Source organism: Bactrocera oleae, chromosome 2 (assembly GCF_042242935.1).
Source record: "Bactrocera oleae isolate idBacOlea1 chromosome 2, idBacOlea1, whole genome shotgun sequence".
In the NCBI taxonomy this organism is placed as follows: Eukaryota; Metazoa; Arthropoda; class Insecta; order Diptera; family Tephritidae; genus Bactrocera; species Bactrocera oleae.
Genome location: NC_091536.1, coordinates 32419620 through 32439506, shown reverse-complemented (window position 1 = coordinate 32439506; position 19887 = coordinate 32419620). Strand labels below are relative to the sequence as shown.

General features: G+C 39.6%; 1 protein-coding gene across 1 annotated transcript in view; it reads left to right on the top strand.

Annotated features, from left to right (window-relative positions):
* Positions 1-2068: 2068 nt before the first annotated feature.
* LOC106625457 (stalled ribosome sensor GCN1) overlaps positions 2069-19887 on the top strand; it is a 28603-nt gene continuing 10784 nt past the window's right edge. The window contains exons 1-3 of the mRNA XM_036365831.2: positions 2069-2172; positions 2239-2341; positions 2395-3362. Coding sequence (XP_036221724.2) covers positions 2158-2172; positions 2239-2341; positions 2395-3362 — 1086 coding nt within the window. The 5' untranslated portion in view covers positions 2069-2157. The remainder of the gene's footprint in view (positions 2173-2238; positions 2342-2394; positions 3363-19887) is intronic.

Sequence of the window (19887 nt, the reverse complement as noted above, 5' to 3'; positions counted from 1 at the left end):
CGTCGGTGACTGTTTCCAGCATAACCCATTCGCTAACGCATGTAAATAGGAACACATAGTTTACATTTTCGGTAACAAATGCATTGGTTATATCTAACGCATGTAAACAGAATCGGTAACGCATAATAATTTCGGTCGGATAATGCCAGAAACGATGAAATGCCAATGCCGCATGTTTTATGCTTTGTTGCGTAATCTTCTATTAGGTTAAGTTATATTCATAAAAAAAATGATAAAACAAAACATGGAAAATAGTAATATGTATGGTATGTAATGTATATGTTTAATATTTTATTGATAATTGTTAGCATATAGTTGAAGAGCTCAGACATGCGCTATATCAGCTCGATCATACCTACACGACTATTTCATGAATGAAGCCGCCGGAAACTTATATTTTTGAGATATTAAAATTTTAAGTTGAAAATTTTACTTACTTTATCTTACAATATTTCGATTTATAGTTAATTTTCTTTTTTTAATAGTGTGCTCTTATTATCCACTAACACTTCACTACATTGTTTCTACGTGTTTTATTTATATGAATTATTTTAATATTTGCTTTAAATAATTTTTTTTTGCACAATTTTCATTATATGCACAATATCCATGTTGACAAATAATAAGTGTTGCCATGTCCTCATTAACATTACTTTTATTTTGGTTAGATTTCCATTTTGCATTGGTGGCATGCGACCGCGCTTAAAAAAATATCCCTGGTCGATCCAACACCGCTGATGACTGCATTGACGGCCTTCGAATGCCCTTCAAAAACATAACTCTGGCCGATCCCAAATCGTTATTTATTTATAGAAGTAAACTAAGTGATTATGGTTCATGTATTTTTGATAAAAATATATATGTAGAAACACTGTAGTGAAGTGTTAGTGTATAATAAGTGCATAATATAAAAGAAAAATTAACTATAAAACGAACAATTGCAAAATAAAATTTGTAGATTTCTGAACTTATTTCAACTGCGAATATCTCGAAAACTATAGGTTGCCGGTGGTTATATTCTTAATCTGGAGAATCTGCTCTATCCAACCATACCCCTTTTAATTCTGAAATATTGGGATGATATACTGGAGCAGACCTAGTGCACTTTTACACAGGGATTCAAAAGAGTCTGATGTTTTTCAAATTTTCTTTTGGTGTCGCTCTGGGCATTCACACGGTCAAAAAGAGTCCAGCAACTCGAGTCTAGTTTTTCTGCATTCCTTTTCATTCCTTAAATATTTGTTCGGTTCGACTCCGCAACACTTAGAGCGTGTTGCATATTTCATTTGTATGTTGGGATGGTGGTCCCACATTTTGCTTGCAATGAATTAGCATGAATGTGGTAGAACAATATGCTTAATACCTACCCTTCAAAGAAATACTTAAGACGGGAATTCCCTAATCCACCAGAATGTATAGAATATCCGCTACTAATATTTTCAAGGCCAAATTTATAACAGGAATTTCCTAATCTTTAATTATTAAAAATTCATAATTTCTTTACTCCGTATTAAAAATTCATAATTTCTTTACTCCATAATCTATATCTTAATTTTCTTCTTATTTACAATTTGTCATAATATTTCTATTATTCTATGCATACGTATTTGCATATTACATACTAAAATAGATAACAGAACTCAAATTTGCGATCGAATTCATTTGAAACCGAGCGCTCTTGCAACCATTCAAAGAATTTGAAAGTGAAAAGGAAAGCTGAAAAGGGTAGCAGCGAGCTGTTACGAACAAGAACACAAAGCGTGCCACCCGAACACGAGTGGTACGGTCCCTTCGTCTTTCCTCGTCGTCCCCTCGCCCACAATAAACTGGTATGAGACTCTTTTGAGTCCCAATGTGAAACGGCACCTATTGTGCAGATGGTTAGCATTGTACATTGCCTGTGGAGATGCGGCGATTTATATGACATACTGCTAACCAAAATAAAACCAATTAGGTACATAAAAGTGGTATGTGAATCATATATAAGACTATTATTAAGGTAATATATTTTCCACACTATTGAAAGAAATCTGGCCACAACTGCAAACGAAAGTTATAGCATTGAACACCCTACAAAAATTGTTTCATTTCCATTTATTCCAGTTTTTAGGGCATGATCTAAATATTTATTGGGAGTTATTAGTAGTATGCAATAAGATGGCAGAAATTGAGGTTTTAAATAAATTTTATAAAATAAAAGGTGTATTGTTTTGAAATAATAATTATTATTATTTGCAGTTGTCTAAAGCATTGCGTGACTTACCGAATCGAGTCCTGTCAGCTACATGTGATGAGAGAACAGTTTTGTTTCAAAACGTGACAACTGTGCTGAGTAATCCTGGTATAAAACAAAAGCGTTTTAATTTTGGAAATCATTAAAACATTATATTTCAGGTATTAATGCGTCTATTGTGAAAGGCTTATGTAAAGTAATTGGAACAACTTTGACCAAATACAAGGATACGCCATCACAAATTCTTGTTAGAAATTTAATTGTGGATATCGTAAAGCAACATCATGACGTGGCTACTGAAAGTCTTAGCTCTGTAGTTAAAACTGTTTTAAACAAAGAAATTTTAGTTTTGACCCCTCAAAAGTCGGCAAAGTATTCGCTTATTGCTTTAGGATGGACTGATTTAATTATAAGAAATGGGGATTTTCATTCGAACATATTTAAAACCGAATATTCTAAGTTGGTAGAATACCAAAGTCAATTGTATCATCATATATTTCTTTCCCACAATATGCGAATAATAGAAATGACTGAGAAATTACTATTTGAGTCCTGGATAAATGCAGAAAATTACATACTATGCTCGTCCACAATTTTATTAAAGGAACCTTCATTTAACATTATCAACTTTCTAATGCTATTTTTACGATTTGAAAACATCAAAGGACAAGAAAAATATGTACTAAAAAAGCACAAATCAGAGCTACTTGATCACTTTATCAAAAGTATTATTATAAATAAAACACGGCCCCAAACTTCAATTGTAATAGGGTGTGAGCCATTATTAAAAATAATTACACAAAAGGAATTTGAAGAAGTGATACATCCGGTTTTACTTAAAAGCATATTAAGGAGCCCTGAAATGGCAATACGTGTGATGGGATTAATTTTTCACCAATTAAATATAGACTTGAGTGAATATGCCTCATCATTAGGAAAGGTGCTGTTACAACATTTATATTGTAAGGATGACATAGTGAGAAGAGAATCTTTAGAAACTCTGAAGGAATTATCGCTTAAGTGTACCACTGTTGAGTCGGTTGAGTATTTACTGAACGGAATTTTCGATACTCTTAATGGACACAATGGTAAAATAACAGTAGCGGAGTACAGAATACATCTGATTCAGGTATTTACTACTATGATACATATTGAACTTTTATATTTTTACTACCTTTAAAATTCAGTTTAAAAAATTACCTATTTTTTATGGGTTATTATGATAAAAATATAAAATCTTCGAGTCTATACTTTACGAAATGTGTATATCATACAAGAATTCTTAATGCGATTTTTAATGTAGGTGTATTCATCAACCAATTTATAGTTTTATATGGTTTAGTAGGTTATTATTAAGTTATCATATTCATTTGTTGAATTTAGTGTTTCAGCTTACCGTTATCCTTTCTTAGTACTGCGCAGTATAAAATTAGTAAAGCTTACAATTGAAATACATTAACCCGACATTGTTAATTTTAAGTATACCTTGAACGGGGTATTAAGTTTGTCACGGTGATTATACTACTTAGAAGGAATCGTCGGAAAACCAATAAATACATAAATGATCAGCAATGCGTCTGTCTGCCTGTATATCCGCGTTTTTGAGATATCGATCTGAAATTTTGCGTACGTTCTTTTTTCGCCAAAGAGGCTGTGTACATAACCGACCATTTCAATCCACTTTAACATAAAGCTGCCGTACAAACTGACCGATAAAAGTCAAGTTCTTGTATAGAATCTTCTGTATTAGAAATGGCTCAAAATTTTCTTTACGATCTGTTTCGCTCAGCTTTAACTTTGCACTGCCTGTCCGTTTTCGTATGAAAATGTATGCATACATACAGTTTTGAAGCTTATTTATAGCATTCATAAGCTTTGCGCTCATCAAATATAAAACTGAAACCAGTAAGGAAGGCTAAGTTCGGATGTAACCGAACATTTTATACTCTCGCAAAGTTAAATGGTATATTCGTTTGAGACTTCTTTATATATTTTAATAATTAGAAGTAGGAACTGTTGCCTTATTTATTTACTTTTCACTCACAGTGAAAATAATTAGAGCAATTTGTAAACTAAATTTACTCAAATTATGAGAAATCGTTCTTGTGCTTTTTGTATACGCTTATAATTGATTTTATATAGAATGCATTACAACTGTATTGAGAAGTATGAAAAGAAATCGTTTTTGAACAATGAATAACATTTTTATACTCTCGCAACCTGTTGCTACAGAGTATAATAGTTTTGTTCACCTAACGGTTGTTTGTATCACCTAAAACTAATCGAGTTAGATATAGGGTTATATATATATAAATGATCAGAATGAAGAGACGAGTTGAAATCCGGGTGACTGTCTGTCCGTCCGTCCGTCTGTCCGTCCGTCTGTCCGTCTGTCCGTGCAAGCTCTAACTTGAGTAAAAATTGAGATATCTTTATGAAACTTGGTAGACATGTTTCATGGTACCGTGAGACGGTTGGTATTGCAGATGGGCGTAATCGGACCACTGCCACGCCCACAAAACGCCATTAATCAAAAACAAATAACTTGCCATAACTAAGCTCCGCAATAAGATACAAGACTGTTATTTGGTACACAGGATCACATTAGGGAGGGGCATCTGCAGTTAAAATTTTTTTTAAAAAAGTGGGCGTGGTCCCGCCTCTAATAGGTTTAATGTGCATATCTCCTAAACCGCTAATGCTATAATAACAAAATTCACTGGAAGCAAATATTTTTAGCACTTCTATTGACGGTGTGAAAATAGTTGAAATCGGGTTCAACTCCGCCCACTCCCCATATAACGGTACTGTTAAAAACTACTAAAAGCGCGATAAATCAAGCACTAAACACGCCAGAGTCATTAAATTTTATCTCTGGGATGGTATGAGATGACTTTATAGGAACCGCGTTCAAAATTAGACAGTGGGCGTGGCACAGCCCACTTTTAGGTGAAAACCCATATCTTGAGATCTGCTTAACCGATTTCAACCAAATTCGGTGCATAACGTTCTTTTCATGTTTCTATGTCACAGTGCAAAAATGGGCGAAATCGGACTACAACCACGCCTACTTTCCATATAACACCATTTTAAATTCCATCTGATTATTTCACTTTCCACTATGCAAATCAGGCAACAATGACTGTATCGGGATAAAACTTTGCGTGAATAATGCGATTAAAGTATGCCACCTTGTGGCCAAAAATTGTCTAAATCGAACCAAAACTGTTTAAGCCCCTAAGTACTAAATATGTGGACCCCAGTGCCTATAGTTGACCTTCTACCGAAAATATCAGCCAATCCACAAAGAAATATCAAACGAGTATACTATTTGACTTTGCGAGAGTATAAAATGTTCGGTTACATCCGAACTTAGCCCTTCCTTACTTGTTTATTTATTATATCGATATTATTATACATGTTTAGCTTAAAAATAATAAATATTAACAACTTTAAAAATGATATAATATTATTATATTAATTTGTATATAATATTTACAATATTAAACATAAATTTTTGTAGAGATTCTAAATTAGAGAAATTATATTTCTTTTTTCCTTATACTATTTAATTTCTATCATATATTTATACAATAATGTCATATATAATAACAAATTATATATATAATTTAAATTTTCTTAATTAGATTATTTACATTGTTTATTTTAATTGTCTTAAAAACTACTGTCAAAATTCCTATACCATTCCAATTCGATTATATTTGGAAAAAAAAAAATGAAGAACTATTGCACTAAGTCTGAGTTCGAAATAGAGACACAAATACTGTCATGATAGCTGTGTACTGTCTCAAAAGTAATTGCATTTACACGGGAAGGATCCATGTTTGAAAATGCACAATCAATTTGTGTACCGGCAGGTGTAGTTGAATATTCTGCACCAAGCAGGGAACTAAAGTTTTTTTCTTGGAGCAGATTTCTTATTGCAGTCCCTGTAGACATTAAACAAATGTTAAAATCTCCAACAATTAGTACATTTTGATTGCCTAACTCAGAAGTAAGGACTTCCTGAAGTTCTACAATTAATTGTCTGACAGAGAAAGCTGAATTTCTATATAGAACCAGAATATTAATATTGAAACATTAAACAAAACCGCTTCTAAAACTTTCCGGCCTAAATAAATTTTCTTTACAGCCTTTGATTCTATAGAGCAACCAATACTATGCTTTGCATATATTATAATGCCCCCTTTATTTCTCTTGGTTGTTTCCATGCTATCTATCCTCAGCTCGTTAATTGGAGTAAATCCTGGTATATCAAAACTTTCGCAAGGTTAACTCCAAGTTTCTACAAAACATAAAATATCTGAAGATAGCATCAAACAGTCGTTTTTTATATCATGAATGTGAGCGTGAAGACTCTGAACATTATGGAATAAAGTTTGATATCCTGATGTTCGGGAAATCATAAAATTGAAACTTGTTGTCAAAGCTTTATTTGTGTTCAATTCCCTCAGTTCCCTAAATACGGGATCCGATTCAGAAAATTTGTTAGGAGAAATAAAATTTCCTATGATGAATAGACCTTCTGCAGAAGTAGCTCGACTACAAGCGACATATATTGAAGCTCTAAGCATTCTGGGTCGAGTATGAACTACAACTTTATTATATGTGGCACCCTGACTTTTATGAATAGTTATTCCCTCAGCCGGAACAACTAGAAACTGATTTCTTTCAATTGAAATTTTTTCATTTCTTTTATATTGAAAAGATTTTAGAACTTTTTCAATTGGTGTCCAAGAACTTTCTGGAGGATGAGGCTTTTTTGATCTTGCTATCAAACCAACAGAAGGTTCAAAAAATTTAATCCACAGAATTGTTGGAAAAGAATAATGGAAATCAATTTGCATAAGTTGTCCAGCTGCCCGATTAACCAAGCCATCACACGTGTTTATGTACACTGTAATCATATATTTGGCGGAGGTTTTTAGTGTCAATTCATAGGGCAGTCCCTGCGTTTCAGAAGTTTTGAAAAGTTTAACTCTTTCCAAAATATTATCATTTTCATTTATACCAATTCCTTTAATTGAGTCTTTTGCAGTTGAAAGGAAAGCTTCTGTTGGGATTCGACTGGGAACTTCTTCGAAATTAACTACTCGAGTTTCAATGAGTGATATGTCCTCATTTGTCATAGTACCAGATGCCATATGATTTAATGCAAAGGCCTGATCCTCCCGTTGTCTCATTATCTCTGTTAATTCAAAGTATTTAAATAACTCCCACAAAGGGGAACCAACTAAAGTGCTGTATGCATCATTGGGATTAAGAGAGTATCCACCTATCTCCAACAGGTGAGAGTTGCTTCAAATCACCAAACACTAAGATCGGTATACCACCGAAGGGGCTGTCTGTTTTGAAAATTTGTTTTAATCTCGCATCAACAGAGCTAAACATACGATCACCTACCATCGATATTTCATCAATTATGATTAATTTTAAATCGATAAGTCTGGAATACAATGAATTCACTGTGTCATTGCTAAGTGGCCTCAACTCTCTATTCAACTGATTAACAGGTAAAGAGAATATTGAATGAAGGGTCATTCCACCTATTCCGAATGCTGCTTTACCCGTAGGTGCGCAAAGAAGAACTTTTAAGGAACTCATAAAATGGGAGATTTGTTTTTAGGTGGTGCATCAAATGTGTCAAATAGGTTCTTTGCTTAGTATTTAGACTTTGAACTAAAGAAAATAATTCCTCAACTGGAATAAAAGGGGGTAGTTTAATAAGTCTAATGTTGCAATCAGATTCAGTGCCATTATCTGTTGAATCTTCGCCATGCAAGTCCAGCAAATTTATATTTGGGTTTATTTCTGGAAGTGCCAACACTCTGAACTGTTTTTCCACGATAGGTATTTAATTTTGAGCACCTTCCTCCAATTCCATTTCATTATAAAGACTTTCTAGAACATTTTCAAGTTCTCTTTGCTCAAAAACATCATATTTTCTTTGATTTTCCTCAATTATAATACGATGTGTTATGCAAGTCTGCTCCTTATCGTTTTCAATGAGATCTTGCTGTTCATTCCGCCAAGGATAGTAAAGCATTAACATTTTGCGGAAATACTCAACTCTGGCCAAATCTGGTTTAAACCTTCTATACCGAATAATACAAGGTTTGGTACGTTTTTTCACAAAACCGCTACCGTCTTTAAGAGGCATGACAACCCCGCTTTCTGGTAAATTATCGTCTTCCCTCTCTTCTTCTTCATGATCACTATCTTGTGCTCTTCTACTAGATTTAAAATATTTATACCTAGATGCAAAATCAGCTAAACAAAGAGTTTCTAACTGATCGGATCTTTGAACATAACGATCTAAAATACCGGCTCTGAATATTTCAGTCGAACCTGAAGGAAGGTTCTGAAGTTCCGCTCTAGGTTTTACCATTCGAACACGTTCCTCAGGTCGAGAGGTATTTATAAATATTTCTGCATTACTTGCTTCCGAAAGATGGAGCCCAATGCAGCAATATACTGCTTCTTGTGCAGATATTTCTGTGCCTGATATAAATTTGTGAACGATCCTGTAATTTTCTTTTTAGAAAAATTTTGGGTTTTGTTAAACTTGACCTAAGGGCTAACAAATAGTCATCAAAAGACATATTTATTCTACTATCAGACAGGAAGTGTTCAAAATCGTTTAAATTAGAAATGTCTTCTGTAGTCATATTTGAATTTAAAACGTTTTGAATTTTGAAAAAGTTTTCCTTGTGTCTTTCTGAATTTTGACTTGTTTCTGTAAGAGGTAACAGTATTTGCGTTGAAGAGTTTGCACGAAGAACTCTCATACGTCTTCTATTCTGAAGACGACTTAGTAATATAGATTTTCTACTTAATCTAGGCATAATTAATTAATAATAAATGGTTTAATATATAAAATACTTATAGATAATACTTATATAATTCAATCCGTCCGGGTGTTACAAGTTGGATTATAGGTGCTGCTCTCTTTCACTGTAATTCCTTGTAAGTCCTTGCTATGACTTCTTTCCTGTTCCGTGTATAGGTACTATGGTATACTGGTGCACATATGTATATGTGTTTGCTCGCCACTGTATATAATACGGTTTTGCTCGTCACTGTATATAATAATACTTGAAACACTGTATAACTAATACACTCAAATTAGTTGGAATAAAGCACTTTGCTGGTAAAGACATCTAGTAAATCTGAAACTACAAACACAGTGTACTGATATTTATTATACTCTTGCCACATGTTGGTACAGCTTACGTACTTTTGTATACCTATATATTACTTAGCTATTCACTAACATAATAATACATAATATTTAGTTATATTTATATTTTAGAAATTAGTAGTTTATTTCATTGTATTGAAATTAAGTTCTCGGAAAACCCCTCCGTAAATTACTTTTGTTAAACGCTTTCTAAAACAAGGGAATCTATGGTACCTATTTTGAAGGGTCTACCCATGAAGGCTAAATTAACAACAACTTACATATAATTAAGTATGGTATACACAAATGTAGAGCAGGTATGTAGATTTTCTTCTTTCTGTCTTAATATCTTAACCTTTTATAAGCTGCCAACGGCGCTAGGTAAAAATGTAATTTTCTTGAGTTTACAGTTCACCTCATGACCTTCATATTAAAATGTGTCGCAAAACTGAAATAATAGACAGTAGCATGTAAACCGATGGTCGCAGTTTATCTATAACCACATAAAAAGGGTCTTTAGCCCTTTTGATACTACATTACTAATATTTATTTCATGCAATTTTTTCTAGAAAGATTTTTTTGCTCTATACAAAGTCCAGCACTCTAAGAAACTTTTTTAGCATTGTTGACTGGTATATTTTATAATAAGTTCAACATGATGGCTGAGAAAATATACCTAACCCCTGATTATCACCAAATATTAGAAGAAATATATGTACATAGAAATCTATATCTATCACTTTAGGTGATGCAAACAACTCTTTGGTGAACAAAACTATACTCTGTTGCAACATGTTGAGAAAGTATAATTATTATTTGGTATTTTATTAACTTATGTTATTGATCATAGATTTATTTTGTGGCAATATTATTTTTTTCTCCGAAATGTTAACTTTTATAAAAAGAAGCTATTTAACTCAAACATGGTATATGTGATATGAACTGAACCAAAGGGGTTAGATTTAATATGTGGGGTATATGAGGTTGCTGTTGTACCAGAGGAGCGGAAATCAGTATATTAAGGTTATAAGGTTTAAACCAAGTCTAGACCAATTTCATTCATATGCAGCGATATACATTATTTTTAAGAAAAACTGTCCATTTAATTTCATTAAATTATCAAATTGACGAAAAAAATTATACCATAAGTAGTACATGTGAGCTGGGAAAATCAAAGACCAGAAAATTCCTCCAAACCGTATATTAAAAAATGTTGAATTAAACATCCATTATTAAATGATATCGTGATTAAATTACAATTAAATTTGGTATCTTCTTGACTTATATTAAAGGCCATAAACTAAGACTCAGTTTTATTGCTTGAAGTGAGATATACATAAGTATGAATGTGATATTAACTCCACCAAAGTGGCTAAATTTTATATTATAAGCTTAGCTGGTAAACGTCAACCAGAGAATCGCAATTCATTCTAATTCAGCGTCAAACCACATTATTTTAAAAAAAATTTTTCCACTTAATTTCGTTAAAATATCACGTTGATCAACCGGAACGGTGTAAAGTCAGGTGGAAAGACGGAAATCATATATATAATATATTGGGGATAGAGAAATATATTAATTTTGATACTCGAGAACATATTTTGAAGCAATTTTATATATAAAAAAAAATATTAATACTCACTGACCGAAATATTCGGCATAAAACTGGTTAGAATAACGAAAAGCATTATAAGTAGTATATGGAATTTGAGGGCAGTATTAACCCGATTTTATTAACTTTTTCTAATACCACAAATTACTAACATGCCACAGACTAATAAAATGCTCCCACTGTTTCATTAAGGTACCTCACATACCATCACCAATCAAATGGAGTAAAGCCAGACGAATGTTCGAAAATCCTGATATTCATCTCATACCATCCCTGAGATAAAATTTAATGTCTCTGGCGTGTTTAGTGCTTGATTTATCGCGCTTTTAGTCATGGGGAGTGGGCGGGGTTGTTACCCGATTTCACCCATTTCCACACCGTAGGTAGAGGTGCTAAAAACATTTGCTTCCAGTGAATTTTGTTATTATAGCTTTAGTAGTTTAGGAGATATGCACATTAAACCTATTAGAGGCGGGACCACGCCCACTTAAAAAAAAAATTAACTGCAGATGCCCCTCCCTAATGTGATCTCGTGTACCAAATAACAGTCTTATATCTTATTGCGGAGCTTAGTTACGACAATTTATTTATTTTTGATTAATAGCGTTTTGTGGGCGTGGCAGTGGTCCGATTACGTCCACAAAACGCCAATAATCAAAAACAAATAAATGGCCATATCTAAGCTCCACAACAAGATACAAGACTTTTATTTAGTACACAGGATCACATTCGGGAAAGGCATCTGCAGTTCAAATTTTTTTTAAAAGTGGGCGTGGTCCCGCCCCCTAATACGTTTAATGTGCATATCTCCTATACCACTGAAGCTATTATAACAAAATTCGCTGGGAACAAATGTTTTAAGCATCTCTATCGACGGTGTGAAAAAGAAACCAATTCCCACAACAGCCGGTTCTGCGATACCGGAATTGACCCGGATTTTATCCGGCCAAGGGCTGTTATTTCGACGATGCAACCCTGTTGGGATCGGTAAGTTCTAGGTTAAGTTTGTCGTCATTGGAGCAACGCTTAGCAGCAGGGTTGCTCCGTATCCTCCTGACCCGTGCTGGCATCGAGTCCAACCCCGAGGAATTCTACTGCTGCGTTTGCGCTAAAAGGCTCCATCCAAACTCCATCTCGGTTAGGTGCAATACATGCTATGGATGGAGCCATCTTAAGACCTGTTCTGGCCTTAAGACCAGCACTGACTGGTGTCACTTTTTGTCGTGTTCCGCGCACAATACGAGAGTGGAGTGCGTCGTATGTTGCCCCATGCTGTAGGAGTCTGCCCCCGCAATCACATACAGTGGCGTCGCCAATTAACACCACAGTGCGACAACCGCCCATGCGGATAGTACAGCTGCAACAACCACCACCTACACGCACCCCACTCCCCCCTAGGATCACGACCGGACACCCGCGACAAACGCGACTCCTACAATTCAACTGCAACGGACTCCAGAGTAAGATCGAGGAGATAGTTGCATTCATGAGCCGGGAGCGCGTAACGATAAGTCCAAAGTCCCAGCACCACCCAGCGGGGCAATCTAGATGCATATGTGCACTTTACATAGAGATGTTAACGTCTTAAATGGGTTGAACGCAAGAGTGACAATTGAAAACCCAAAAAACTCAAAATACCTAGCAACTTTCGGCTTTGTTTTTCCGGCTAATAAAGTATGTGGGCCTAAAAAACAATATGAATCGCCTAGACGACCACTCGGGCATTCATAGTCATAATCATATAACCGCCTACCACAAACAGGAACGTGGCAATTGGAATCAGGTGTTCTGGTGTTTCCAGCCCCATGTCGCAGAATCGGCAGTTGCCACAAGAAGCCATGCCCATGTTTGACAGGTGTTTCTTTAGCCTACAGTGCCCAGTTTAGAGTGAGACTAGGAGTCGGAGTTTGTCTCTGGGGAGGTTTATCATTATTCTGAACCTGGCTAGGTTGAACCCTCCCAATAGCCGTTTAGCATGGAGCATCCCTGCAGCCTGTTGCCAGTGACTGTCTCTGTTCGCTCTCTCCTCCGTACGGAGCAGCTCCTTTATTGTATGGGGCCCCACCGCAATGCATGGTTCTGGCCCTATCATTCTGGTAGCAGCAGCAGAGCAGGCGAGTTCATCTGCCAGCTCGTTACCTGCTACCCATTTATGCCCCGGCACCCAGATCAGGTGTACACGGTTGCAAGCTGATAGGCGGTTAAGCCTTCCTATACACTCCTCCATTAATAGCGATCGAATCTCGTAGGCCGATATCGCTTTTAGCGCCGCTTGGCTATCGCTGAGTATTGCGATACTCTTATTACGGTAGTTGCGTTGGAGATTTATTACTGCACACTTACTAATGGCAAACACTTCTGCCTGAAAGATGCTTGGAAAACAACCCATGGGAATGGAAAGCTTGGTATGCGGTCCCGCAATGCCAGCTCCAATTCCTTCTGGTGTTTTCGAGCCGTCAGTGTACCACGGAATAGTGCTGCCTCTCAGCAGTTGGTCGAGTGTGGAATCGCTTCAGTCCGCCTTACTGCCGAGAGTCATAAGCAGCATGATATGCTTCGCAGTCTGGTTGATAACTAAATGGAGCGGTGGGAGCTCTAGCATGACTTCGAGTGCTGCGGTGGGGCACGTGCGCATTGCCCCAGTGACGCAGACGCAGGCAAGTCTTTGCAGCTTCGGTAGTTGAAGACCTATCGAAGTCTGTGCTGCTTTCGATGTCCAGACCACCGCTCCATAAGTAACAATAGGCCTCAAGATCATGGTGTACAGCCACCTGATGATATTAGGCTTGCAGCCCCAGGATCTGCCGGCCAGGCGTCTGCACACCATGAGTACCTTTGTGGCTTTAGATATCGTTAACTCCACATGCCTATTCCACCGCAAGGTGGAGTCCAGTGTGATGCCTAAGTATTTTGCTTCCCTGGACACTTCTAACTCTCTGCCCCCAAGGGATAGTATTTTAAAGCCCGAACGGTTGTTTTTTGCGGGTTAATGCTCAATACTACCGTATCGCACCATCCCTTTGCTAGGCTTAGGCTCCTTTGGACTATGTCGCAGAGAGTGTTCTCAAATTTCCCTCTTGCTATTATAACAATGTCGCCGGCGTACCCCTGGTACCGAATTCCACGAGGCTCCATAGAAGGGGTGACAATACCCCACCCTGAGGGCAGCCTCTCGTAGTACCAAGACGTATCTTGCTCTCCTCCACCGTAGTTTCTGCAATCCTAGTATGCAGTACGGCCTTAATCCATCTGCATAAAGGAGCTTCCACGTTGCTTTTCTCCAGTGCTCTTGTCACGCTTGCGTGGGACGCATTATCAAAAGCACCTTCAATGTCTAGGAAAGCACATATCGCAACCTCATTGTTCTCCACCGAGTTCTGGATTTCAGTAGTTAGTTGGTACAGAGCAGTATTAGTAGACCTACCTGCTCTGTACGCGTGCTGATTTGCATGCAGAGGTGCTGCTTTTAGTGCATTCGATCTTATATGGTTGTCTATAATCTTTTCCATACCTTTAAGCATGAAGGAGGTGAGACTAATAGGCCTGAAGGACTTGGCTAGTGAATAGTCCTTACTTCATACCTTAGGTATGAAGATTACCTTTGCTACTCTCCACGGTGATGGGATGTACGCCAACGCAAGGCTATCTCTCATCAGCCCTACAAGGTGCGGCAATAGAGCTTGCCCACTTTGCTGTAGAAGTGCTGGGAAGATGCCGTCAGCCCCTGGTGACCTATATTTCGAGAAGGAAGCCATTGCCCACTTGATTAAGTCTGCATTGAATAACTTCTTCGCAGCTGTCCAATCTGAGCGATCTGGCTTATGTGCGACCACTGGTGGAATTTGGTCGTCCCGAATAGTATACGGGAAGTGCTCAAGCAAGAGTGCCATTGCCCTTTCATTTGCGTTGGTCGTATAGGTCCCATCAGATTGTTTTATGGCTAATGCTGTGTCAGTCTTACCTCTGGCCAGAGCCTTGTGCAGTCTGGCTGCCTCTGGGGTTGAGGAGACATTTTCGCAGAATTTCCTGAAATTACTGGTTTTTGCAGACCTAATTTCCTTATTATAGGTAGTTAGGTGCTGCCTGTAATTCTCCCAGTTGCCGGTTCTTTTGGCTTTGTAAAAAAGCCTGCGAACCGATTTTCTGAGCACCGAGAGTTTACTGGTCCACCAAGGACAGCCCTGCCTTTTGGTGGTTTTCTTTAGTGGGCAACCGCAATGGTACGCGTCTATTATGAACTGGTTAGTCGCAGCCAGCCTGCTCTCTAGTCCTCGCGGCGTAGCATCGCTTCCTACCTGCCTCACTCTACTGATATTTAACTCAAGAGTCTCTCTGAAAACGTCCCATTTTGTATTTCTGGGAATACGGACTGGCAAAAGGTCCCTGACATCCACTTTCAATGCGAACCGTATGATCCTGTGATCTGACATAGAGGGCTCTTTCGAAACCCTCCATTGTGAGATCAGCCCAGACATTGGCTCATTGCACTAAGTTATGTCATGTGACTGAAAGTCTTAGCTCTGTGGTTAAAACTGTTTTAAACAAAGAAATTTTAGTTTTGACCCCTCAAAAGTCGGCAAAGTATTCACTTATTGCTTTAGGATGGACTGATTTAATTATAAGAAATGGCGATTTTCATTCGAACATATTTAAAACCGAATATTCTAAGTTGGTAGAATACCAAAGTCAATTGTATCATCATATATTTCTTTCCCATAATATGCGAATAATACAAATGACTGAGAAATTACTATTTGAGTCCTGGATAAATGCAGAAAATTACATACTATGCTCGTGCACAATTTTATTAAAGGAACCTGCATTTAACATTATCAACTTTCTAATGCTATTTTTACGATTTGAAAACATCAAAGACCTCCCTTCTGATACTGGTAATGAATGTGGGTTCACAACCCACATTCTCAATACTTAAATTATTACTTATGATAAATTCGAGTAGAGACTCACCCCTTGCGTTGCAGTCCGTGCTGCGCCACTCCGTGTGGTGCGCGTTGGCATCGCACCCTAGTATGAGGGGGAGCTTATTACTCCTGCAGTATTCCAATAGATGGTGAATTGCGGGGGGGAAGCTGTGGTTGTCTCCCCTGGGAAATAGGACGATGCAAGGACGAAGTCTGCACCTTCCTTGTCCTTCACCTGCACCGCGACCAAATCCTTCGTTAGGAACTCTGAAATACAGAAGAAATCAATATCGTTCCTGACCACTACACAAGACCGGGGTCTCTCAGATGAGAGATCCCAGATTACCTTGCTTGCTCTTGAATTGAGGCCCCTGACCTCCCCTCTTAAGACCCACGGCTCCTGAATCAGTAGGATACCCAGATTATCCGAAAGGAACCTACTCGCGATAACAGCTGAGGCTGCTGTCGCGTGGTGTAGGTTCACCTGGGCCACATCAATATAGGTACTGACGGTCACAGGATTGGTTCCAGGAGGGACAGATCGTCGTCGCTATCTTCGTTATTCCCCTGCTGGTCCTGCCGCTTCAGCCCCTCTAGGAGCTCTTGTGTGGAGGGTAGCTCCCCTTCACACTCCTTAACACCCATGTTTGTTGCTTCTTCCGCGACAGCTGTAGCACCTTGCATCACCGTAGCAGTAGCAACCTGCTCGAGTGTGCTGGTACCGGACTGAGTGGGCGTCTCATCCACCAGCATTGCTTCCTCCGCCGTTCCTTCCGCCGGTGTGGTTTTAGGCCTCCACGGCCTCATTACCACACTGCTGAATCTAAAATTCAGCCTGAACCCCTCCTTTCGGATGAACTTGTAGGACTCATCATCGATGGTGATGTTGAGCCTCCATCCGGCGTCCTCAATACTGCAATATAATACAGAACGTAGTCCTCCGATCGCTAGTGGCTGATTCCCCTTTTGATGCATTCTCCCTCCTCCGCTTGCTCTTCCTCTTGCGCACACCTTCTGTGCCATCGGTTTTGGTTCGTCCTCCTCTGAGCAGCTGAGCCTGCTTGACGAGGTTTCTGTGGGATCCGCCTTATCTGCACTCGTCGCAGTAGCCGCCTTACGATTGCCACTGAAAGAGGGCACGTCGTCATCATCACGCGCGTGCTCCTCAAACAGTGCGCGCTCTTCTGGCGAAAGAGCGTCCAGGAAGCTGAACTTGCGCCTAGCTCCTGGACCACTCTTACCTGCAACGGACCCGTTGCAGTCTGATGTTGTTGTCGTCGTTGTTGCTCCGTTTTTTGGGTTTTTTGTGTTGGTTTGTTGTTGTTTTCGTTCATTCTGTTTCTTACGACCCTTGGCTCAACCGGGGAACTTCCGGGTCTATTCTGTTTTAGGGAGTACGTTATGATCCGCCGCGCCAGAGCCCCTTGACGTGGTAAGGCCACAGTTACTTCCCAAGGCGACCCGGTGTTGGGAACGCTCCGTTGTAATACAGCCGAATTTACCTCCTGGCTGCAAATCATCCAAGGACACGGGAGTCGCGTAACACCCTGGATTAGGAGGTGGCAGCTCTTGGTTGTCGCACGCATGCGGCTCCTGACAACCCGCGTGAGAGGTGCTAGACAGCACTTCTCACCCAGGTTGGGAGATGCCGAGAATGCCTTGCGACCTAAGCCCCTGCACCACGGCAAGGTGCCTGCCATTCGCAGGAGATCAGCGTATAGCTGTCCGGTCAGGCGATGTCGAGCTCGAAATATTTAATATATACATCCCCCCAGTTACATGTTGCCCAACAGGATGTCACCCGAACATAGATGCGCTACTTCGTGGTGAAAACCATTTTGTGCTAGGCGACTTTAACATCACGCATTCCGATCTTTGGCATTCCGATCTTTGGTATTCCTGGCTGTCAAACGATCGTAGTGGGGTGGGGATGGCGGAACAGATTTACGATTCGACATTCTGCACAATGAATGACGAAGCCCCCACCAAAATTATGGGCACCAGATATTACCATCGCTAGCGGTGGTCTGATAAATAGTATAACCTGGCGACCTATGCCCATAATTATCTCGATCGAGAAACCTCCTGACTTTATTTCTGTGGACAACCGCACCTTTGTTAACTTTAACAAAGCTAACTTGCCTGATAAATAGTATAACCTGGCGACCTATGCCCATAATTATCTCGATCGAGAAACCTCCTGACTTTATTTCTGTGGACAACCGCACCTTTGTTAACTTTAACAAAGCTAACTGGGTTGGCTTCACAGAATTTACCGAGAGCACTTTCAACGCACTACCCATTTATACGGACGTCATCGTCGGCGAGCGTCAAATCCGCAAGGTGATCGCCGCTGCTTCTGCTCGCTTCATACCGGCTGGAAGAATCGCAGAACTATGGCCTAATTTTCCAGCCGAAGCAGCTGTACTAGCAAACGAGCGCAACACCTTACGCCATGCCGATCCCTGTGATCCCCGAATAAGGGATCTCAATTTGGAGACTCGGCAAATGGTAAACCATCATAGGCGGACAAAATGGATAGAGTACCTAAAGTCCTGCAATCTCTCCACCGGTGTGAGTAAGCTTTGGACTACTGTCAAGGCCCTATCAAATCCGAGGAGACATGACGATCGGGTTGAAATTCAATTCGATGGCCATGCCTCCTCGGACCCGAAGAAGTGCGCCACCACAGCACTTAGCGCCATAAACGCCCAGATAATTCATGGTCTAAACCAGAAGCCACCCTGCAAGAGGACGATCCTCGTAGCGTTGGACTTGTTGAAAGCCTTCGACACAGCAACCACACAACGCTACTCGAGGACATCGAACAATCTACGTTCCCTTCAGGGCAGAAGCGGTGGACCATGAACTACCTGAGCGGTCGGCAATCATCCGTACTATTTCGAGGTCAAAACTCCAAACTGGGAAGAATTAAACAGAGGGTTCCGCAGAGTGGTGTCCTCTCCCCTTTACTGTTTAATTTCTACATCTCGAAACTCCCTCAACCACCAGAGTTATTTGCCGTGACCTCGTACGCTGATGACTACACGATATTGACGTCTGGCAATGGAATCGATGGCATGTGCTCGACAGTAAACAGCTATCTCTATGATCTTTCTCGCTTCTTCTCTGCAAGGAGTCTGACACTCTCCCCCACTGAATCCACAGCGACCATATTTACAAACTGGACGAAGGAGTACATACTGGATCTAAACACTAGACAGTCTTTGCTCCTTCACTCCCCACACGACCGCGATAACTGCCAAAGTACAGAGCCGCAACAAAATCCTCAAATCGCTGCCGGCAGCTCTTGGGGAAAAGACAAAGAAACGTTGCTGGCAACATACAAGGCAATCGGCCGGCCAATCCTAAATTATGCGGCACCAATATGGTCGCCTGGATGCAGTGCCACGCAGGCGAGGAAGCTTCAGACCTGTCAGAACACTGCACTCCGGACTGTCATGGGATGCCTCTTGATGTCTCCAAACGAACACCTACACAGTGAGGCCCGTATGCTTCCGGTTAAGGAACATAACGAGCTCCTCTCCAAGCAGTTTCTGCTAGGGTGTTTTCGTAGAAACCACCCCTGTAGTCGCCTGCTTGTAGCGGAGCCGCCTCCTAGGAACATCAAGAGGTCTTTCCTTGATTACGTCGACGACATTAGACAGTACGCCGACCGGACTTCGGACGCAACGAACTTCAGACAGGCACTGACCGCCATTCACAGTGGAGCCGACCCCTCTCTGTGAATGGCGTATTACGAGTCAAACTACCAAACATAGCAAATGTAGAGCTCGAGTTGCCTCGCGAAACCAGAGTAACCCCCGCGCAACTTCGTTCTGAATACTGTAGCAGGTTAAACTCCTACTTATCCAGAATAGACCCCGACATACCAAACACATGTCCTGCGTGCAATGAG